Raw genomic sequence first — 24,301 nt, forward strand, 5'->3', positions numbered from 1 at the left:
TCTAGTAAAGACTCAGCAAGTCAGAGAGGCTGGTTGAGCCATTCTGTAGACATGGAAAGTGGCACATGGGCTCAGAATAACTCTGGCCCAAACTTCATGATTCTAGTCTGAGCCTTCTAATGACCCAGATATGTGACTTTTGACATACTGACTTAATATGGCTCACAATGAACAGACCTAGCAATTAAATAGTCCCCTTCTTCGGAAAGGGATCTCTATCTTCCCCCAATATGACCTCATTCATAATTAATGTCTACAGCATTCCTCTCTTGGGCAGGTAGCTGGCAAGTGAAAGATGATGTAATTTCCCCAGGTTGCCTGGTGAGTCAGTTGCACAACTAGGAACAAAGCCTTGTTTTACTGGTGGGTAAGATCAAGAGGCTCAGCCCTACCTCGTGACACCTCCTCTTCTGTAAAATGACTAGTTAAACAGTCAGTTATTTGCTCTGGGTCTTGCTCTACAAACACCAGACAAGTTTCAGTCCATGTTCTCCAGGAGCATGCAATCCACAGGAAGGAAAAAAAATGGAAAGGGCCAAGAGATGGGGAGAATGGTTATATAGGTGAGTAAGGTCTTCCATGTAATGCACAACACAGTGACTGTAGTTAATTATACTGTACCGTATCCGGGAAATTTGCTAAGAGTGTACATCTTAAATGTTCTTGCCACACACACACACACACACACATGTAACGGTGTGAGACGATGGGCCTGTTAACCTTATTGCGGAAATCATTTTAAAATACACACATCGATCAAATCATCCTGCTTTACAACTTAAACTTGCACAATGTTACTTGTCAATTATATCTCAATAAAGCTGGGGGAGAAGGGAAGACAGACAGTTGTGAACATGCCTCACTTTCCACGCCAGAGCAAACAGAGGAATATGTGAGTACGGGGCTCAATTTTTAACCAGTTTTTTCTGGAGTGAGGAATTTCAAAATCTTAATTTTTAACCTTCTGTTTGAGCTTCTTCTGCTCATTCTGTTTTGGAACTTCGTTCATTGCTGAGTACCAGACCCTTTGCAGTTTCAAATAAAAGCATACATGAATGGACCCAGGTTAAAAAGTTTTATCTAGTTATTTGAGAAAGAGAGAGAACAAGCACAGGGTTGGGGGGAGAGGGAGAGGGAAAGGGAGAAAGAGTCCTAAGCAGATTCTGCACTGAGCATAGAGCCTGACACAGGGCTTGATCTCAGAACCCTGAGATCACAACCTGAGCAAAACCAAGAGTCAGACGCTTAACCAAGTGGGCCACCTAGGGGCCCCTGAATGGCCCCAGGTTATTAAGAAAGGGTAGAGACGCCAGGATGAAGTCTGTTCTGAGGCTCAGAATGAGGGGAGAGTTATTCCTGGGCAGATTCACTGAGAATAAAGGCCCTGGGGAGAATGGTTCTTAAATTTCTATTGGAGGAAGACAGAACAGGTGTTCCCCAAGGCCCTCTAGTCTCCTATTGGACCTGCTGCAAGTCAATAGTCTTCTCCTATTCCCTCCCACAAAGAGAGTGGTCATCCATAGGACCTTGCCCCTCGCCCAAATATCCTAACGGACCATCTCCAGGGCCGCTTGGGTGGCTCAGTGAGTTAAAGCCTCTGCATTTGGCTCAGGTCATGGTCTCAGGGTCCTGGGATTGAGCCCTGTGTCGGGCTCTCTGCTCAGCGGGGAGCCTGCTTCCCCCCTCTCTCTCTCTGCCTGCCTCTCTGCCTACTTGTGATCTGTCTCTCTCTCTGTCAAAAAAATAAAAAAATAAAATCTTAAAAAAAAAAAAAAGGGCCATCTCCAGCTTGCACCTGGGGCTGATTGCTGCTCCACTTCACCTCCAACTCGGCTCTTCTCTCTCAGCCAAATAGGATATAGGAGAGCAGGTCATAACATAGTTACAGGTAATTTTTATGATTTCAAAAAACCAGTCTTTCCAAACATTGTATTTTGGATCAGCATGCCAGTGTTGATTAGAAGTTTACTTTTAACTTTTGTTTGATTGTGGTTCTTTTTATTTTTATTTTTTAATTTTTTTTAGGATTTATCAATTTATTTGAGAGAACAGACTAGCGAGAACTTGAGTCAGAGTGGGGGAGGAGACAGAGGGAGTGGGAGATGCAGTCTCCCTGCTGAGCAGAGAAAATGACTCAGGGCTCAGTCCCAAGATAGCAGGATCATGACCTGAGCTGAAGGCAGAGGCTTAACCGGCTGAGCCACCCAGGTGCCCCTTGACTGTGGTTTTTGATCAAGACCTTCCATAATGTTGCAGAAGTAACACCCTGTTTCAGTATCCAAGGACCCCAAAGCCCTCGTTCCTTCCTAGCCCCTCGTTCAGTTTGCATCTTGATCTTTAGTTTATTTCCAACTCCCTGCTGCCTTTCAAATAGAAGACTTCAGCATTCTTACCTATTTTCATTTTCTGGTATCAGAACTCACAACCTCACTCCCATTTTGCATCTGGCTGATATGGCTCTGTCCCCCTCTCTTTCTCCTTTCATTTAAGCTTTTTTACTTGGAAATAATTTCAAACTTGCAGAAAAACTAGAAGAATTTAAAAAAATATTCAGAACAACAATAACCCTTTACACGGATTCACCTACTATTAACATCTGGCGATGCATGCTTTATCATTTGCTGTCATCTGTCTGTCCCAATTTTTTCTTCTCAGCCATTTGAGAATAAGTTGGGCATTCAGTTAGTAAATACTTAAGCTGTATTTGCTAAGAATTAGGATTTTCTCCAACGTAACCACTGTGGTTATCAACCTCAATTAATATAATGCTGATACCATACTTTTATCTAATTTAGTGTTCATGTCCCAATTTTGTCAATTGATCCAATAATTTCTTGCATGACATTTTTTCTTCCATCACAGAATCCAATCGATGACCAGATATTGCATGTGGTTATACTATCTCTTCAATCTCCTTTAATCTAGAAATTTCCACAATTCCTTTATGTCCTTTATGACATTGATCTTTTTTAAGAACACAGGTCCCTTTTTATTTTTAATCTTTAAAACATTTTTTCTTTAAGGATTTTTTTTGGGGGACACCTGGCTGGCTCCGTCAATTGAGCATCTGACTCTTGGTTTTGGCTCAGGTCATGATCTCAGGTCATAGGACGGAGCCCCTCAGTGGGCTCCGAGCTCAGCATGAAGTCTGCTTGAGATTCTTCCCCCCTCTGCTCCTCCTCCTGCTTGCAGTCTCTCCCTCTCTCTCTCTCGCAAATAAATAAATAAAACCTTAAAAAAAAAAAGGCATTTTTTTGGCACTGCAAGCCCCCTTCTCTGCAGCGTGGGCCATGGTTACAGCACACCCAAACCCTACAGTTCCTTTAAAAAAAAAAAAGTAGACTATTCCTCATTTTGTGTTTGTTTGATTTTTTCCCCTGGGGTTAGGTTCAGGTTATGCATTCCCACTGGAATACTACAGCTAGAGCCCCATATGTCTGTCTGCCCCTCATTGGTAACGTTCAGTTTGATAACCTAGTCAAGGTGTTGTTCTATTTCTCCATTGTATAGTGACTTCTTCCCGCCTACTTACTAATTATCAATCTGTGGGACAGAGCTTAAGACCATACATATATGCTCCTTCTCAAAATAACCACCTCCTCAGTTTAGTGTTCACTGATAACTCTTGCCTAACCAATCTTTATTGTGATGACTGCAAAACGATGAGTTCTACCCCCAGCATTCACTCATTTTCTGGCTGGCATTCAGCACTATACCACAAGAGTCATCCTTGCTTCCATTGATTTATTTCTTTGCTTGTCTGTTTGTTATGGAATCAGAGATCCCTAATTTTCTCCAAAGGTCCATAAACCATGACTGTCCTTAATTATGTAGTGCTCAAATATCCCAGATCTGGACAGTGGAAGTCCTTTCAATCTGGCTTCCTGTGTCCTTCTGACATGTCTTTATTTATCTATTTGGTTTTATTTCTATTTATTTGTTCGGGAGAATCAGAGAGGGAGAGTGTGCACAAGCAGGGGGAGTGGCAGGCAGAGGGAGAAGCAAAAGGAGCCTGATGATGGACCTGATCCCAGGACCCTGGATTATGACCTAAACCAAAGGCAGACACTTAACCGACTGAGCCACCCAGGCATCCCGAATATTTAAATAATCTCTTACTTTCTGCTGTAACAGTATGCTCCAGCCTCAACTTTTGCTTCCACCCCATCCCCAACCTTTCTCCAAAGGCCATCCTTAGAGATTATGCAGCAGGATGAATGCTGGAAGACGGTGCTTGAGGAACGAGGAGAGGGTTCGAGAAGGCACCATGGTCAGCTATTTCAGATGCTATCGAAAGGCGCAGGGCAGGGCACATCACTTCTTCCGCTGTTGTCCCAGGAAGATGCTCTAGGCAAGGAAAGAGGTGTCTGAACCATGCAGATGCAGTTACTGAGACCTCTACTATGTGTTCTGCACTGTGAGGGATACACAGATTACAGGACACCCATTCCAAGGAGGTGCCCAGCAAAACAGACAAACATGTCCATAAAGACGCATAATACACCCCTGCGGGTATTTTCATTGTGCTGTCAATGAGGTACAGACAGTGCTTTGGGGGAGTTCTGGGATGAAATATAGTATTTAAAGCTGGAAGAGTTGGAGTAGGTTTCATCGAGGTGACTTTTGGGTTAGATCTTGAAGGAGAGTAAAATTTGGAAAAATGTCTTTCCTGATGAAAAGGAAGTCACTACTTATGTATGCTGAATCAGATATGACTTTGCAGTTTCGTTCAACTAGATCCAGTCTCCTGCTGGGTGCTGTGAAGCACAGAAAGAAGGCCAGTGAATGTAGGGCAGCGCGCTTGCTTGATGCCCAAGTAAGGAAAGAACCATCATGATGCCATCTAATTTTTATTTTCAGACACAGATGAAACATGTCCTTCATTCACCAGACTGAGCTTCCACAGTGCTGTGGTCGGTACAGGACTGAATGTGAAGTTGATGCTCTACACCAGAAGAAACCAGACCTGTGCACAAGTCATCAACTCCACATTTTTGGGGAACTTGAACGTGACCAAGAAAACCACCTTCATTATCCATGGATTCAGGCCTACAGGCTCTCCTCCAGTTTGGATGGAGGACTTAGTACAGGGTTTGCTTTATGTAGAAGACATGAATGTGGTTGTTGTTGATTGGAATCGAGGAGCTACAACTGTAATATACAACCATGCCTCCAGTAAGACCAGAAAAGTAGCAACAATCTTGAAGGGATTTATTGCAGAGATGTTGGTAAGACAGAATTCTCTTATATGATTCTGGGCCAAATTGAAACTACCCTGTTATCTGGAGATTTAAAAACAAGAGATACCTGCGGTCAACAGAGGAACTATTTTGAAACCCAACTAAGCCCCAGGGAAGGTAGAGAGCACAGCTGGAAGGAAGGCCCATAGGTATGGCTGTGCAAGTTGTGCACTGCACAGGACACCCATCTAAGGGAGCATCATTGTCATGCTATACGTTGTAGATCTATATATTTATTATGATATTTTCCCAGCAGTAACAGTTAAGTGTCTTCAAGAAGGGATATCTTTTTCTATTTCACATAAAGGTGTCTTATGGGTAAGAGAGGTTCTGTCTAGGGGTTTTCTGGCTTGACTGTGTTAGAGTTTCCTCATCTTCTAGAGTTATGCCTTTTCCTAGAAATGCCTAAAATTTACTGACCCAGTTATCAAAAACCAAAACGGATAGATGTGATCTGATGAGAGATTTGTGTGTGTGTGTGTGTGTGTGTGATTTATATTTTTAGAAGACTCACGAAGACTAAATAAATCTTAACTATTATTTAGTGATCTATCTCATGAATTTCCCCCTTTACAAAAAACCAAAACCAAAAAACAACCACAAAAAAGTGACTTTATATGAGACAATCAGGCCTGGTGGCCGCTGTGGCCAGGGGCAGCAGAATTTTCACACAAGCTTCTCACTTAACGCTATAGCCCTGGGAAAGTGAGTAATACTAACATGACTCACCACGGGCTGCCTCAGCCCACTGCAGTGTTGCCCCACCCCCACCCCTTTCTTTCCCTCCTTCCTTCTCTGTCCTTTGTGACTTCATTAACTGAGCCAGCATGAAGATAAAGGAGTTCACCAAAATGTTTCTTTGCCCTTCTCCTCAACTTAGAGCTGAAATTTAGAGATGTCTCCTCAATTCAGAGATGCCTCAGCTTGATTTCTAGCAGAAGCATGAATGGAGACACCGTGGCGTAAAGGTTAAGGCCCAGACTCAGAGTTGAACAGACTGGTTTGACATCTGCTCTGCTCCTTCCCACCTGCCTGATATTGGGCAGGTTACTTTGATTCTGGGCCTCAGATTCCTCTTCTGTATAATCAGAAGAATGGCATTTACTTTGTGGGGTTGTTGTGACATTTAAGTGAGTTCGTAGGTATAAGTTGCTTAGAAATATTTCTCCTAAGAACTGTATCCAAAATCAAGTTTAGGAAGTTTCTACAAATGTCAGCTCCTCGGCCCCTTCCAATCTGTAATGATGGACCTCTTGAAATTCCAGGTACAAGGAGCTTCTTTTGATGACATTTATATGATTGGAGTAAGTCTAGGAGCCCACATAGCTGGGTTTGTTGGAAAGATGTACAAAGGACAGCTGGGGAGAATTACAGGTAAGTCTTCCTTGAATGGGTGTGTGTTAGTCAGCCTGAGCTCAGTGTTCACTGAGGGAACGTGATACGGGCTGTCCAAGTCCTTGGGTTCAAAGCCAGCTCTTCCACTTACTTAATCCCTCTGAGTGTGTGTCCTCTTGTGCAAAGGAGAGACCATGACAATACTGACTTCAGGTTATTAGTTAATAAAATACATAATAAGATAAAAACACTTGGTAAATTGTATATGCCATAGAAAAGATTGGTGGTAACTTTCTTTCTCTTCTGGTTAGAAAATACAACTATGGCCCTTGGGGATTTGCTCTGTGCCCTTCAAACAGATAACCATCTCCCTTTCACTTAATCTAAGATAACCTGAGCCACATACCTAATATGTTTCCATCTCCAGACACAGCTGGAGTCTCATGATAGAAAAATGAGATGGGAATTTTGATAGTGGGTTTTACTTTCTGAATATCAGCTTTCAGGGCAAAGCCGAATCAAAACTCAGAAACACAGCAGGTGGAACCCCAAACAAAGGCTTTCTTGCTGGGTTCTCTGGCCTGCTGCTCCAGTAACTTTCCACAGCCACAGAGGACAGGCTGAGGGAGGCTTTCTGTTTCAGAGACTCAGGGCTTCTCCCCATGTTCATACCCTTCCCAGAATCCATCTCACACAGAAAGAGCTATTTTCAGTCTAGGGAATCTGGAGGGTAGAAGTGAACAGAAGAAGGAGAGATTCAAACCAACTGTATTTGTGAGGTAAACTTTTAGCATTGCAGTCTGAATGTGCTGCTTGACTGGTAAGCTCTGAGCAAGTCATTCTCATTTGCTCTCTCTCTGTCTCTGTCTCTGTCTCTGTCTCTCACACACACACATATCACAGGTGTCTCCTCTAGCCCTGCTACTCAAGGTCACATTGTTTTGTTTTTCCTGATTTTTTTTTTCTCACTTTCACCTCAGCAAAGGTAGCCAAGGCCACCCTCATCTTTTTACCTGTTTCCTAGGGAGGCCAAGCTCTATTTAAGTTTTTAACATTATTATTTTTATGTTTTAGAAAGCAACATGTCCTTTGTAAAAAGTTTCATTTCCTGGAGCACCTGGGTGGCTCAGTGGGTTAAGCGTCTGCTTTCAGCTCAGGTCATGGTCTCAGGGTCCTGGGATCCAGCCCTGCATAGGGCTCCGCACTCAACAGGGAGTCTGCTTGTCCCTCTTCCCTTCCCTCCACTCGTACTCTCTCTCGCTTGCTCTCTCTCAAATACATAAATAAAATATTTTTTTTTTAAAAAGTTTCATTTCCCTTATGGGATCAAAGGACAGACAGCTTGAATCTGCTTGTGACCATTATATGTTGGGAGCTCTTCTTCTGGTGGGTGGGACTTTCCCCGGTGGTATGTTAAGAACCGGAACAGCTTCCCCCAGTCCCTTCCCCCAAAATTCCAGATGTGTAGTGTTTGCTGACCTCCATGGCTTGAATATGCTCACCACTGCTGATTTCAAGCTGCCAGCCTGACATGGCCAGCCGCAAAGTTTGGGAAGAAATGAACAAAGTCAGCTGTCCAGTACTGGCCCTAGCAGAATCCAGCCCATCACTGCCTCATTCTGTCTCACCCCCCATCTCGCTGCTAGCAAACCTGTTCCTACCACTATGTGAATGAGAGTGCAGTTTAACCTGGCTTCTGACCACGGATGGGAATTCCCCAAGCCAGCCCGCCTTCCTCTCTGGGCCCACATGGCCCTGCTCTGCGGCCGGAACACCGCGAATGGCTCACGGCTCAGTCTTCTGGGTCCCCTGACTTCCCTACGTTCTTCGGATGCCTCATCCTTTCTGATCCCTGCAGTCAGTCTCAGCTGTCCCCCAGAGCAGCTTCGGAAAGAAGCGTTTCTCTTGTCGGCTCACCTCTCACCACCTTTTCGGACTGGCCTCACGGGATTCTGGGCTGGGAATTGAGCCTGTTGCCTAGGAACACGGTTCGCGCCCACCTCCCCCACAGCGGATGGGTCTGCTTGTTAATTAGCTAGACCACAATGGCTGCTTCATTTCCTCCATTTCTCTCCTTTCACTGCCCTTCTTCTTGCTTTTTCTCTCCAGGCACCTCTCCTGGTTTTATTTCTCATTAACTTCTTAATGTCGTTGTTTTTCTTTTTAAATTTTAAATAGGCTCCCTGCCCAACGTGGCGCTTGAACTCATGACTGTTAGATTAAGAGTAGCGTGTTCTACTGACTGAGCCAGCCAGGCACCCCCTGTTTCTCATTAACTTCTTTAACACAAATGGTGGAGCGTAAGTGGATTTTAGAATATTCCAAGTACCTACATCACTTGATAAGACATTGCTTTTGCTTCTCAAATTTAAGGGTGTGCCCAAATCCCCTTAGGGGTGCTGGTTACAATGCCAACTTGCTGAACCAGCACTCTGGGGTCAGGGTCCAGGAGTCCACCATTAAGCAGAAGATGCAAGTGGTCGGAACACCCTACTTTGAGAAATGACCTTGGAGCTATGCCATCCAGTCCAGTAGCCACTAGCTACATGGAGCCACTGAGCCCTTGAAATGTGACAAATACAGACAGAGATGGTCTATCAGTGGAAGACACACACACTGGATTTCAAAGACTAGGTTAAAAAGCGATATTTTAAAAATCTCAAATATATTGATTACATGTTAAAATGATAATATTCTGGATATGCCAGGTTAACTAAATGGGGTTAAATACAGTGTATTATTAAATTAATTCTCCTTATTTCTATTTACTTTTTAAATTGGCTTCTAGAAATTTTAAAATGATATATGTAGCTCACATTATACTTTTATGGGACAGCATTTCCTTGGAGAGTTCACAGTGAAGTTGGGGATGGGAAAATGAGGCCCCTGAAACCGCATGAAAAATGTCAAATGTCTGTCTGCAGAGAGGTCTCCGTTGGATGTCTGTCTGTCTGTCTGTCTGGGGAGAGGTCTAAGGCCTTCATCAAATTCCCAGATTGGTTAATGCTATAATAAAAGTCAATGAGCACCAGCTAGACACTTTTCTGATGATCTTTGAGCAATAAGGAAGAGCTCCATTTTCCCATTTTGTTTCTGTTCTGTAATAATCTCAAAATGTTCTGGATTCAGATCCAGGAGTCCTTTTATAAGTCTTCTGAAGTAGCTGTTAATTCTACCTCCATTTTGCAGATTCAAACAAACAAACAAACAAACAAAAACAACAACAACAAAAAACCCCCCTGAGGTTTAGAGAAATAAAATGGCGTACTTAAGGTCACATAGTTGGTTGGTGTTAGGTTTGGGGCCCCAAGTCACATCTCTTCTCTTCCAATGGTCTCTGTCCACACAAATTATATAGCTGTTTAAGGGCACTGTAACTGTGATTTTTGGCTGACATTGTAAGCTGATTATGTGTTATGAATTGTCACCAAGGTGATCAGACATCCAAGCTTCCTATCCCCATCTCCATTTGTGTGTCCTGATGTAATTATCAGTAGCACCCTGATCCGTCTCAAAATTGCTCTGGTTTGAACGTGTGTAGTTGGCCAATTTCTCTGCCATGGATCTGAAGGCTGCTATAGACTGGGGGCCCTCACTGTTCGTCTCCTTAAACCAGAAGTGCTGCTGTCTTATGGGGGGAGGGAGAATTCCTCAGCAAACTCTTTCCAAGGTCCTGAGTTTCTCTTGGTGTGTGGAGAATGTCCTGTGGACTTGGGTGTCAGGGTGTTGGTCCATCTCCACCCACATCAGTTTCAGTGGAGAGCCAACAAAGAAGAAAAGCTAGAGGGTGGGGATGAGAAAGATAAGGGAGGCTGATCAAGACAGGTCCCAAGAAGCACGGGAGTTGGGAGAGGAGAAATAGCAAGATTGAGGCCAGAACCTGGGAAGTCAGGCAAGAATGCCATCTCTTGGATTTTATTTCTAACACCAGGAGATGGAAGATGCCATTTAAAATGACTTTCATAGACTCAGGGTTCTGAGACATCCCTTGAAGTCTTCTTCACTCTAGGTAGGTTTCTAGAAAGCCAGGCCTTTGGCAACCTCTGGTGGTGCGTCTTTGACTGTTGTTTTCATTTACAGTTTTTAGTTTGTGGTTGCAACATCACGGGAGCTGCACTCTTGTTTTTCCAGCTGAGGGTTAGAAACGCCCAGCTCACATGGACCTAAGGCAAGAAGTCAGCCCAGGCAGTTATGAGATGGGTTAGTTCTGCAGGAACTGACACCCACTTTATTTCCCTTGCTGATACCTGGCCTGACCAGCAAGCTTCGCACTTTCCCACCACGCTTGCCAAACCCAGTGCGATGAAACCAAGAGCTCAACAGAGAGAGGTCATTGCATTGTGAGGCTGCGGCTCTGATGAAGACACTTGATCTCCCTGAGCCTTGCTTCCTGCATCTGTAAAATGGGAATAATAGCTACCCTGCCTCCCACAAGCTTGTGATGTGGGTCGTATGAGCTAATATTTAGGAATAAAAATTGACACTGTAAAGGAGTTTTAGTCATAACAAGAAGGAAAGGTTGAGGGAGGTTTCTGGACCATTTAAGATGGAATATGTATAAGTATAACATCTGCTTTTTATAAGTACCCTCAGGTGCTTTTTCCTGATGAACCGGTTGATCCCCCTGCCCTGGTCCCCCTGGCACTCGCTGCCTTGGAGCCCTGCCAAGGCACAGCCCCTAATGTTGTCTGGATGCCATTCCCAGGGGCCACGGCCAGGGTAGCCATGTCTTCTGTGGGAAAAGGCCATGGGGCTGTGGAAAGGAGCCCGACAAAGCGGGATGGGAATGTGAGTGCTTGCCCACCTGAGAGTGCCCTGTCTCCTGCTTGCCAGCCTCCTGCGGAGGGATCAAAAGCCTGGCCGCTTGTGACTCATGGCGTGGGGCTGCCAACCTGACTCGGTTTTCTTTCCAGGTCTCGACCCTGCGGGCCCTTTATACAATGGGAGACCTCCTGAGGACAGATTAGATCCTGGCGACGCACAGTTTGTTGATGTCATCCATTCCGACATTGACGGTAACAGTCCTGTCCTTGTGGGTCCGTGAGCACCCCCCTCCCACACTCCTAAAGAGTCTCCCCCTGAAGGGGTCATCTCAGGGAGGGTTGGCTCAGGTTCCTCCAGATCCCTCTTTTCCTGCAGGTCAGGGTTCCAAATCCACTGAAACACTGAAGGGACACTGGTTTAATGTAGGCATCTGAGATGTCTTGCTGGAGTGGAGGTGCTTTTCCCATCAACGTTTCTTATTTATTTATTTATTTATTTATTTATTTATGATTTATTTAACAGAGAGAGACACAGTGAGAGAGGGAACACAAGCAGGGGGAGTGGTAGAGGGAGAAGCAGGCTTCCCGCTGAGCAGGGAGCCTGATGTGGAGCTGATCCCAGCACCCTGGGATGACTACCTGAGCTGAAGGCAGACGCTTAATGACTGAGCCACCCAGGTGCCCATTTTTTATTTTTCAAGTGACCATCTTGACCTTGATTGGCTGATTTGCACACCATGTGGACAAATGTTTCCATATATGCAGCAGGCTTTGGATGCATGGTTTCTGTTCTTGTTGGTTCTTTCTCATTATTTTCTTAAGCTGAAAGGTGTGTTCAAGTGTTGTGTCTTTATGGAGAGCGATTTTGAGCCATCTGGAGCTCTCCAGCTCTCTCTGGATCTTCTGGCCATTTCTGTCTTTCCTGGTGCTGATATCATATCTGGGGTTGGGTACATGATATGGGGGTTAGGGTGATGTTAAAGATGGCTCTTTATATCCAGACATCTGGGAGAAGAGCCAGAGTAGGAACCTGGGAAGGGCTGAGGGGACAGAGCAGAGTAGTTTTTAATAATAAACCCTCTTTGGGGGCATCTGGGTGGCTCAGAGGTTTAAGCCTCTGCCTTCAGCCTAGGTCATGATTTCAGGGTCCTGGGATCACGCCTCTTATCAGGCTCTCTGCTCAGTGGGGAGCCTGTGTCCCCCTCTCTCTTGCCTGCTTCTCTGCCTACTTGTGATATTTCTCTCTCTCTCTGTCAAATACATAAATAAAATCTTTTTAAAAAATAATACATCCTTTTTGCGACACAACAACCTGAAAAACCCTTGATCAGGGGCCCCTGGGTGGCTTAGTCCATTAAGCGTCCAACTCTTCATTTCAGCTCAGGTCATGCTCTCAGGGTCAGTGGTTCGAGCCCTGTGTCTGGCTCCATGCTCAGCGCAGAGTCTGCTTGTCCCTCTCTGCTCCTCTGTTCCTCCCCACCCCCTCGTGCCCTGTCTCTAAATACATAAATAAATAAAATCTTGGAAGGAAGGAAGGAAGGAAGGAAGGAAGAAAGAAAGAAATTGCTGTCTTTGCACAAAAAGAAAAACCCTTGATGCCCTGTCACAGGCTGTCTGGTGTGATACTCAGCAACTGCTGGCCTTAAGAGAAAATGTCTCTGTGAAATGGCTGCATTCTTACTATGTAGTTTGCAATGTATTACCTTCCTAAAGTGCAGTCCCTCAATGCCATTTTAATGCTTGATGGAATAGAGTAATTTATTTTTTTTATTCTTGGAGAGAGAGTGGGTTTTGAGGAAAGAGAATAAACTTTGCCATCAGGCAGAGGCAGGGCTGAGATTCCAGGTTCTGTCCTCTCCGTGGTGTCATTTAGTTCAGTAAGCCCTCTGAACCTCTGTGTCGTCATCTGTAACTTACTTCATCTGAATTTACCAGTGGACACTTTTTAGACATTGTGAAAATGAGAAGAAAGGTGTGTACAGCACCCAGTACCGTGCCCACAGACACGTGTAGGTTCTCAGTATACAATAGCTGCTATTATTGCAATGGTCCACTATATGTATATGTGTACAAATAATCATTTAAGTCAAGCACTTTACTGATTATTTTGTGGTTACAGGGTTAAAGAGGATAAGCAGTTATTAAATCAATCTACAATTATTTTGGCCCCCATTTTCTAGGAAAGTCTCCAATTTAAAAATTTTTGTTTCTTACAAAGTAAAAGTTCATTTTTTTCTTTTTTCTTATTCATTAAAGACTGACATGAATGCAGTTAAGAGGCCCAGGAAACACCCGCAATTCGAGGGTTCCAGGCAAATATAAAGAAGAAATGCTATCATTTTATCAGACTTGCTGTGAATGAGTGATCAAAACCCCCTCCCTATAGAGAAAGAATGGAAATAAATTTCATTGCTGTCTTCATAGTCTCCTAGTTGGATATCACTGCTTTCTAACTAACTACCTGGGTAACTTTGGACAAAATATTTAAATAGGTATAACAACAACAACAACAACCACAGAGTCCCTGCCTATATCCTTTCAGCAAATGAACTATGCAATGTGAAAAGTTCAAAAATAAAAGCACAATATATTCTCCTCTAGCCCTGGGCTACAAGGAGCCATTAGGAAACATAGACTTCTACCCAAATGGAGGATTGGATCAACCCGGTTGTCCCAAAACAATATTGGGAGGTAAGTGCAGATCCTTCACATCTTGCACAGTAGTGGTTTTAAAAGGCCTATTAAAAATCTGATCTTATTCTATGAGTAATAGTTTTTAATAGAAAACAAATAATCTGAGAGATAGATACAGTATAGGTATAAATTATGTCTTAAAATTATTATTCAAATACACTACTTAAAAAAACTATTGCAGCATTATTTACAATAACTGAGATATGGAAGCAACCCAAGTATTCATCGATAGATGAATGGATAAAGAAGATATGGTATCTTTATACAACGGAATATTGCTTAGCCATGAAAAGGAATGGGTCAAATCATTTGCCACAACATGGATGCATCTAGAGAGCGTTATGCTAAGTGAAATTAGTCAGAGAAAGACAAAAACCACATGATTTCACTCATATGTGGAATTTAAGAAATAAAACAAATGAACAAAGAAAAAAGAGACAAAGAGAAAAAAACAGACTCTTAATTATAGAGAACAAACAGAAGGTTACCAGAGAGGAGGTGGGTGGGAGGATGGGTGAAATAGGTGAAGGGGATTAAGAGTGCACTTACCATGAGTAATGAGTAAGCTACAGAATGGCTGAATTGCTATATTGTACACCTGAAACCACTGTATATTAATTATACTTAGTTTAAAAACTAAATTTTAAAAAGCAAATAACCATAACCATAAGATTGAAAGCTAATATGAAGTATTTCTCTCTCTTAAAAAGGTATGTCCTTGATCTAGAAATTCCATATCTAGAAATCTGTCCTAGAGAAATAATGGAAAAAGTAGACAAAAATCAAAGTGCAAAGATACCTGACATAGCATTATTTTTTTTTTTATTTTATTTATTTGACAGAGAGAAATCACAAGCAGGCAGAGAGGCAGGCAGAGAGAGAGGAGGAAGCAGGTTCCCTGCGGAGCAGAGAGCCTGATGCGGGGCTCGATCCCAGGCCCCTGAGATCATGATCTGAGCTGAAGGCAGCGGCTTTAACCCACTGAGCCACCCAGGCGCCCCCTGACATAGCATTATTTATAATTGCTAAATTTTTAGAAAGAGTCTAAATATCCAACATGGAAAATTGTTAACTAGGTATGGTATGCCCACATAAAGGAATATAATTGTTTAAAAGTCATATTTTCAGATTAATGAAAATGCTTACAGTGGGATGTTAAGTGCAAAAGACACAAAACTCTACAGTATGATCCCAGTTTGTTTCTTTAAATGTGTATTTATACATTTGTAAGTATAGAAGAAAAGACTAAACCTAAATGCTGAAAATAATTATTAGTGGTGAACTCTGGATATTGGACTTCTAGGTGATTTTTGCATCATCATTTCCTATTATTTTATATTTTCTAAATGAGCATGTATTATTTTATAATGAGAAAAACTCATAAAACAAAAAAAAAAATGGGTAGCCAGAAGGCAACATAAAAGTAATGCGGGGGACAGAATAAAAAACCCATCCTCAAGTGCTCTGAGTATGTATTTCACCATTGCTAGAGAAAGTTAAATAATCATGAATATGATTCTAGAAAAAAATGATCTTATTACAAGATGGTAGCTATATACAGCCGCATGGACATGACGTGGTGTTTGGAAATGATCCAGATGAATTGGCATAAGTAGGGTCAGCCATATTGTACCATAAATGGTGGGTGTACAAATCCTGTCCCATGTGGTATAGCGTCATTACCTCTAAGGAGCCAAAGATAGTGTGCTTTGCTTATAAAGGACATTCTCTGTATTGGTATCAATGTCATTGTTTCTGCAAGTGGAAGTTCCAGAAAAAGCAAGTCGATACTGACCTGTCAGATTTAGTCCAGTCCAGCTTGGCCCCATGCCAACCCACGCTTTTCTTCTCTTGCCCCGATTTATTTCTGTCCTTCACTGATCTCCTCTGTGGGCATAAGTGGACTCTGGGGGAAGAGGAGACATGGGTCTGACTCCAGCACTGAATGCCTCTCCAAGCCACTAGCTCATCATCATAACTCCTCTTCTGGGGTTCACCGTTTCCTACTCAGATCCTCACCTCCATTGTTTGCCCATCTTTGGGGCCCTGCTCCCTTTCCTGAATGACTAACTTCATCATCAGACCCATCCATCTTCCAACAACCTTTCAGTGTTGTGTACTATGGTGCTTTGTCATGTCCAGTTCTCCTGATGCCATCTCCGCACCTTGCTGCCTTCCTCTCTCATCATTGCACTAATGGCACCTGCTAGGAACGAACTGCAGGCTTGCCTACCTCTTCTTGCCCATTCATGGCTTCCGGTGCCACCCCTCATTGTTCAGTCCCTCTTCCTTCACCCTTCACCCTGTAGCAAAAATGGAACCCCTACCTCTGGGCTTCTCTCATGAATGCCCTGTGTACACCATTAGAGACTCCTTTAGGTCTCTACCATGTCAGCCCCCACATTGGCGTGAGAATATTCTGGAGCTGTCATAGAGCCTTGTTAATTGAATACAAGGTCCAGGCAAACTTGCTAGCTTTTTCATGGCCCTCAAAAGTACTAGAGAATCCTTATGTTTATTTCTTGCCAACTCCCTGTGATCACCCCTCATGCGTCTATTCTAAGATCTCCCTGCCTATAAACCCTCACCTCTTAGAGGTGACCTCGATTAAGATCTCACCTGAGAGAGCCATTCTATCTCTCCTCATTTGAGGTTACAAGCTCAGTCTTCACATTCCTGTTCCCTTCTGCCCTCAGGGTGGAAGCATCCCCCATTCCTTTTCAAAGCCGTCTCCTCTGCTTGCCTTCCTTGGGGGGAATCCTCAGTGCCTTCTTTCTCTGTCTTTACTGGTTTAAATGTGCTTGCCTTCTGCTGAGCGTCTCTGGAGAAACTGTCATTGGATTTTTCTCTTCCTTTTCAATGACAAAGCAAGGACATAGGTTGAATCCTAATTCTATCTCAAAATAGCTGCGTGACCTTGGTCAAGTCATTTAAGCTCTCTGAGTCTCAGTGTCCTGCTGGGTAAAATGGGGCTAATCATGCCTATCTTCTTTTATCCTGCCATGTGCCGGCAGGAATCCTGATCTGTGGGTTTTTATAAGGTTTCAATGGGATAAAATACACTGAAGTTGTTAGCGCAGTGCCTGGCATCTAGGAGACGGGATGAAGCGTGCGTGCACCATGTGACGCACCGTTGTTAGGTGCTACACCTGCTCTACTCTTTCCTCCTTCCTTTTACAATCAAGGAATGCGGTATTTTAAGTGTGACCACCAGAGGTCCGTGTACCTGTACCTTTCTTCCCTGAGAGAGAACTGTTCCATCACCGCGTATCCCTGTGACTCCTACCGGGATTATAGGAACGGCAAATGTGTCAGCTGTGGCATAGCACAAAAGGAGTCCTGTCCCCTTTTGGGTAAGTCCAACAAGAGTTTTACCCTCTGATTCACAAAGAGTTGATTTTTGGTAGGATCCCACACCATTTTACTATCTAAAAATGGGCCTGAAAATAACGTGGTGTAAAAAAATTTTTTTACTTTGCTTTTTCCAGCCAATTTGTTCTGTGAAGTACTCTTGGACTTCCCACTCATGTGTTAGAAAATCCATTTGTATACAATTTCATCCAGAGGGCAGTGAAACCTCCCTGGACACTCGAGCATAAAAAAGAAGTTTCCAGACTAGCCCACCCAGGGCATAGTCACCTTACATAGCCTGCTCCCATGGGGACATGTGTCCTCTTTGCGCACACAACCTCTCTGCTGGGGGAGGGTCACAGTGGGCCCAGACTCCGCTTGCAGAAAGATCCCTTCCAACAAACTGTGTCTGAAATGCCCTTACATTGAACCCTGGTTCTTATGTGCATGTACAATTTGGAATGGGGGTCACAGATACACTGCGGAGGCAGCTCGCACATTTGCCAAGGGTTGGTAGAAATATTCCAGATTGTGAGGACTTTGAAACTGGATGATCAAGAGACTTGTCCAATTGTTCGAAGGGAAAACCCATGTTAACATCAGGTCGTGCTGCAGACAAGGGATTCTTAACCTTGATTGTGCCTAAGTTAATTGGAAAGCTCTAGGAAACTTTTAAAAATTACTCATGTTCCCATTCTGGATCGGTCAAGTCAGCATGTGAAGGCCATTGTCTAAGGGTGCGGACAGAGTTGAGAGAGAGAGAGAGAGAGCTCAGCCTCATTCCTGCAGGCACAGATATGAAGGACAAGAGTCCCCAATTGTTTGAAGGGAAAACCCATGTTAACATCAGGTCGTGCTGCAGACAAGGGATTCTTAACCTTGATTGTGCCTAAGTTAATTGGAAAGCTCTAGGAAACTTTTAAAAATTACTCACGTTCCCATTCTGGATCGGTCAAGTCAGCATGTGAAGGCCATTGTCTAAGGGTGCGGACAGAGTTGAGAGAGAGAGAGAGAGAGCTCAGCCTCATTCCTGCAGGCACAGATATGAAGGACAAGAGTCCCCTGCTTGTTCACATGGTCCTCGCCAACTCAGGTTCTGTGCAATTTAGGGGCCTAATTGTAGTTCTTCAAGAAAGCACAATGCTTAGCAAGAGTGATGCTATTTGAGGTATAAACTTGAATCAGTTTTAATCTATAAAATGAGTGTATTACTGAAAAATGTCAGCGCTATTCTTAGTCTACCCAGTGTGTGAGAGAACCAGCGGGCTGCTGAGAACCAGCGTGATACAATGTCAGTAGAAATGGGGGAGAGCCACTGTGGGGTCATTTTGCAAGTCCCAGCTCTGAGGGAGAGGGTAGCAAGAAGGGGCGGTGGATGCGGGGTCGAGGAGGGCAATGCGCTGGTGGCTCTGGAGGTCCTCCTGTAGGGTGGGTGTAAGAGGGGGGTTGTCTTGGGGGTGTGGGCGGTCAACTCACTGCTCTCACTACCTCCCCAGCTGCTTTGACACTTACATAATACATGTTAATGTTCCATTTTTCCAACTTGCTTTACAGGCTATTATGCTGATAATTGGAAAGAGTATTTAAAGCAGAAAGATCCTCCTATGACTAAAGCATTCTTTGACACAGCTGAGAAGGAGCCATACTGCAGTGAGTGCTGGATGTGGTGGTTTGCTTGTGCCCAGTCCCCTCCTTTTTTGTTAAAGGGCAGAGTCTCAGCTTCCTGGCTGCCTCCTGGCAAATGGCTTCTGGGCTACCTTGTGGCAAATGAAGGTCATAGTTTGGAGCTGGAAGGATTTGGGTGGAGTCCTGACTCCACCACATAGTAACTATGTGACCTTGGTCAAGACATGTAACCTCTCTGAGTCTCGGTGTCCTGCTAGGTAAAAATGGGGATAATAATGCTTATCTTCTGGGTTATAAGGATTACATCTCAACAAACATGATTATTAGCTTTGCTGGATGGCTATTCTTTTTTTTATTTAATAAAAAATATTTTTAAATAAAAAAATACATTTGTATTTTTAAGTAAACTCTACACCTCATGTGGGGCTTGAACTCATGACCCTGAGATCAACAGTTGCATGCTCTACTGACTGAGTCAGTCAGGTGTCCCCTGGATAGCCATTCTAATTACTATGATCTTCCAGAAAATTTGCTTAGCGCCCCCCAGAACCTGACATTGCGGCTAGGTAAAAATCAGGTGTCAGCCACATCTACAAAGCAAGCATGATGACCTTCTAGTGACATTGAGAGTTTGAGTATTCCAGATGGGGGCTAAATAGGGCAGCAGATGATTAGATGCCCTGTGAATCAAGCAGGGATTTTCCTAGGGCAGCGGATGATTAGATGCCCTGTGAATCAAGTAGGGATTTTCCTGGGCATATCTTACTGTCTTGTTCCCGCTTTCACTTTTCTTAGGAGCACCCTAATGAAAGAGATTGCAGATAAGTGGGTTTCCCTCCTCCTTTGGAGCCATTTGTGGCAGCCCAGGGTTTGCTGTCTGCCCAGTCCAAGTGAGGCAAGTGCCCGAAAAATAATGGACCATGAAATGGCAACACGAGGGCTACCCTAATTCCTTTATGGGAACGACATCTCCCTGAGCCTCCATCCCCTTCTTGGCAAGTCTGATCAAGAGATAGCAAGTGTGGCTATCATGGTGGGTTCCCCATCTTCCCAAAGCATCTGTGACCTTGGGAAGCAAAGAGTGGGGAGGAAGACTAATTCTCTGAACACATCATACACTCCGACTTATTCAGTAGGAATATACTGAGTGCCTATAAGGTACTACTTCTAGGATTACAAAGAGGAATCCCTTCCCAGTTACTGCTGTAGTATATTTTAGCTTTATTTTTTTTAACTGCATAAGACGTTACTTGGGCAATATTTGTATAGATGTACCCATATATTTACCAGGTTTTTGATTATCATTTTTTTCTTTTGCATTTTTAAATTCAGGTAAGTGTGCTGACTAATGGGAGAATACCAGAGCATGATAAGAATTCTAAGAGGGAAACCTGACTTAGTCTGAGGGTCAGTGAAGGCCTGACCTGGAGGAAGTGACGTTGAGCTGAGACCTGAAGGACGAGCTGGCCAGGGGGGCAAAGTCAGAGTGTCCAAGTGGGGAGAAGGCCCAGGAGCAAAAGACAGCCTGGCAGTGCAGGTGATAGGGCATGACTGGGGACGACCTTTAGGGAGGTTGGTGGACGTGGCCCAGATTATGGAAGACCTTGTCTGCTCTGGAGGGTCTCTGCATGGCCACCTGGTTGGTTTATTCTAAAAGGGGAGGGAGTGCAGTGAACCAGTCATACTCAGCAGTAGGCCATGATATCTCAGTAAATAAGGTGGGAACACCAGTCCAACTGTGATGCCTACGCATGACAACGGGAGACCACTGAATGCCACCATCACCCAGCCCATCTTTACTGAAAAGGAAAGGAATATTAGAAAATTCTGCCTTGGATCTTTGCAGAGACTCTAGGAAGGAAAAGAACAAGAGACTCAAGTTATGAGGGAGGTTGGGTTTTTTAGGAATTGACCTTTCAGGGGACCAGTTGAGAGTGTACCTCTCTTATAGTGCTCTCTTCTTGTTTTGTAGTATATCATTACTTTGTGGACATTATAGCTTGGAACAAGAACATAAGAAGAGGGTCCATTACAATCAAATTGAAAGACAAAGCTGGAAACATCACAGAATCCAAAATCAATCAGTAAGTTGGGCTGGGATAGTTTGCAGTTTGGTATCTCCCTTTTTGTGCAGAGAAATTATATCCCAAACATACTCACTTTCTTATTTATAGGTTTGTACTTGTTCTTGTTCTACAAAAGATCTAAGGGAGCAGTTGCTTCTTGTGGCTCTTGATCCTCCAGGCAAATGAAAGTAGTATAGAGATTTCCTTTCTTTTCTTCTTCCCACCCTCTTTCTCTCCCTTCTGCCCTCCCTCCCTTTCTTCCTCCCTCTCTCTCCCCTCCCTTCCTCCCTCTCCTGCTTCCTTCCTTTGTTTAAACATTTAACTGCTAAAGTCATCCTTGCTTGCTGTAAAGGATTTAAACAGTAAAGAAACATATAACGTAAAATATGTAACATAAAAGTGCAAGTACTTGTCCCATCCCAACAATCCCACACCTAAAGACACCTACCCCGCCACTCAGTATATTCAATTTTTTCATGAGTTCATAATATGCAAATATTTAAACATATATATGTATGTTTCTGAAACTCAGAAAATGTGATTTGCAAAAGAAAATTGGAAACATCCTAAAAATCCAATGATGGGGAAATGGTTAATTAAATATTATCATGTAATAATATATTATTTATATATTAATTTATGAAACATTAAATGACATGCTTTTAATATGCTAAGTGAAAAATGAAGGATATCAAATTATAGAAGGTATAAAATTGTTCAACAGTGCCAAAAAATAAAAAAGAAATATACCTATTATGTTAGATTGTGGTAGGAATATGAGTGCTTTTTTCAGCTTCTCTTCACTTTTCTCTTTTCAGCTTCTTTTACTTTTATATGATGTTGCATATATAGAGTTTAAAAGTGGTTAATTGTTTTCATACATCAATTTTATAATCAGGAGAAAGGGGGAATATAACTCAAAAACCTTTAAGCAAAGAAGTTTGCGGCTCGTTTTATTCATTTACCCAGGAAACATTTTTTGGGGTCCTATTATCTAGTAGGCACTTTGGTTGTCTGTTAACGTCACTCATAGAGAACCAAATGTAATGTCATCTGAAACTGAATGTCACCTATGGGTTTACCATGTAGATGAATAGAAAAGCTGTGTGTATTGGTGGTATGGAGGTGGCTTTTTTTTTTTTTTTAAATGCATCCTTGGATCATAATAATAACAGCCTTTGTTTATTGAATTAGGCACAGTACACATGCTGGCTAATGCAGGTCCCACTAAAACCCCGTGAGGTGGTATTACTATCTGTATTTTATATTTAAGGAAACAGAGGGTCATTGGCTAATACCACACTCCCTTGAACACCAATGTCCCCAAGCCCAATGAGGCTGCATTTTCGGGGAGGGCACCGCTAGGGGGCGCATCTTGACTAACCAGCGCCAGGCAGTTTATAGGCTGTGATCCTCAGTAAGGAAGCTGGACAGAGACCTCATCCGGAGATTCCTAGAAACAGCAGGGGAAATTGCTGTTACAAATGAGACGTGGTCACTTAAAAAAATTGGTTATTCATGCCAATAACTGGTTACATATTGGCTTTACATTGTCTTAGGAATTTTATTTTTATTTTTATTTTATTTTATTATTTTTTTTTTTTTTAGGAATTTTAATCTTACGTAGTAAATCTCTCCTGAGTAGGACTTTCTAAATGTGAAGGGTTTTCTCTTGGTTAAGATAGCGACATTAACGTCTGAACTTCATTCACATTTAGTCATTCTCAGTCACATTTGTGAAAAAGTCATCACCAATCAGAGAATATCCGGGGAAAAAAGGGAAATGGTTGTTCTATTACACGGTGAGATATGTCTACTTTTCTCTTTCTTTGCCAGGTAAACTTTTAGTTTTCAGTGTTTTTACAACAGTATCAGAGAATGCGCCCTGAGTTTATTCAGTCTTACCAGACTATGGGTACAAATGGAGTCACATTCAAGGATATTATCTGCTTGGCGATTCTCCCTCTATCCATATCTTGGATGTATTTCTTCTTTTTATTCTTAAACCTTTAAAAAAATTAAGATATAATTCACCTACCATAAAATTCACCCTTTTAAAATGTACATTTCAGTGGTTTTTAGTATATTCACAAAATGTACAAACATTACTACCATCTGATTCTAGAACATTTTTATCATCTCAGAAAGCAGCCCCGTACCTATGAGTAATTCCTCGTTCCTCCTTCCTCCCCAGCTCCTGTCAACCACTCATCTGCTTTCTGTTTCTATAGATTTACATATTCTGGGCGTGTCACATAAATGAAATCATACAGTACGTGGCTTTTTGGTGTCTGGGTTTTTTTTGGTTTGTTTGTTCAGCATAATGTTTTCAGGATTCTATAGCATGTACCACTGCTTCATTATTTTTATGGCCACATAATATTCCGTGGTATGGATAGATCCCATTTTATTTCGATCCACTGACCTCTGGGTTATGGGCCCAGCTCACTTCCACCGTGCCACTCTTCACACATACAACACTTTATTTATCCTTTTGTCAGTTGACGGACATTTGGGTTGTTTCCACTTTTTTGGCCATTATGAATAATGCCACTATGGACATATGTGTACCAGTTTCCGTGTGTACCTACGTTTTCATTTCTCTTGGGTATATATATGAGTGGAGTTGCTGGGCCATACGATAACTGTGTATTACACATTTTCAGAAAATGCCAAACTTTTCCAAAGTGGCTGCACCATTTTACATTCCTGCCAGCCCTGTGTAAGAGTTCTAAGTTCCCCCACATCCTTGCCAACACTGTTAATACCTATTTAAAATTTGTTTCTTTTGCATTGTGATTAAAAAACACAAAACATAAAATTTACCATCTCAATCATTTCTGAGTTGAGTAGTGTTAAGTATGTTCACATTGTTGTGAAACAGACTTCCAAGAACTTTTTCATCTTGTAAAACTGAAATTCTATATCCATTAATAACTAATTAATTAGATACCCATTATAACAATTCCCATTTCCCTCGCCCTCTAGCCCCGAGCAAGCACTGTTCTAGTGTTCTTATGATTTTGACTAGTCCTATAAGTGGACTCACATAATATTCATCTTTTTGTGGTTGGCTTATCTCACCTAGCATAATAATCAAGTTTTATCCGTGTTGCAGCATGAGACAGCAAGACTTTATCTTGTTTGATGAAGGGTGAATAATATTCCTTTGTGTGTATGTATCACATTTTGTGTAAATATCACAGGCATGTCTGTTTTCTTTATT

General features: G+C 42.7%; 1 protein-coding gene across 1 annotated transcript in view; it reads left to right on the plus strand.

The window, feature by feature from the left end:
• LIPH (lipase H) overlaps positions 1-24,301 on the plus strand; it is a 43,813-nt gene that overhangs the window by 13,049 nt on the left and 6,463 nt on the right. Inside the window, exons 2-8 of the mRNA XM_046001337.1 lie at positions 4,861-5,228; positions 6,506-6,614; positions 11,489-11,590; positions 13,940-14,029; positions 17,218-17,385; positions 18,938-19,033; positions 20,982-21,093. Of these exons, the coding sequence (XP_045857293.1) occupies positions 4,861-5,228; positions 6,506-6,614; positions 11,489-11,590; positions 13,940-14,029; positions 17,218-17,385; positions 18,938-19,033; positions 20,982-21,093 (1,045 nt within the window). The remainder of the gene's footprint in view (positions 1-4,860; positions 5,229-6,505; positions 6,615-11,488; positions 11,591-13,939; positions 14,030-17,217; positions 17,386-18,937; positions 19,034-20,981; positions 21,094-24,301) is intronic.

The sequence above is a fragment of the Meles meles genome, chromosome 4, assembly GCF_922984935.1.
Source record: "Meles meles chromosome 4, mMelMel3.1 paternal haplotype, whole genome shotgun sequence".
NCBI lineage: Eukaryota > Metazoa > Chordata > Mammalia > Carnivora > Mustelidae > Meles > Meles meles.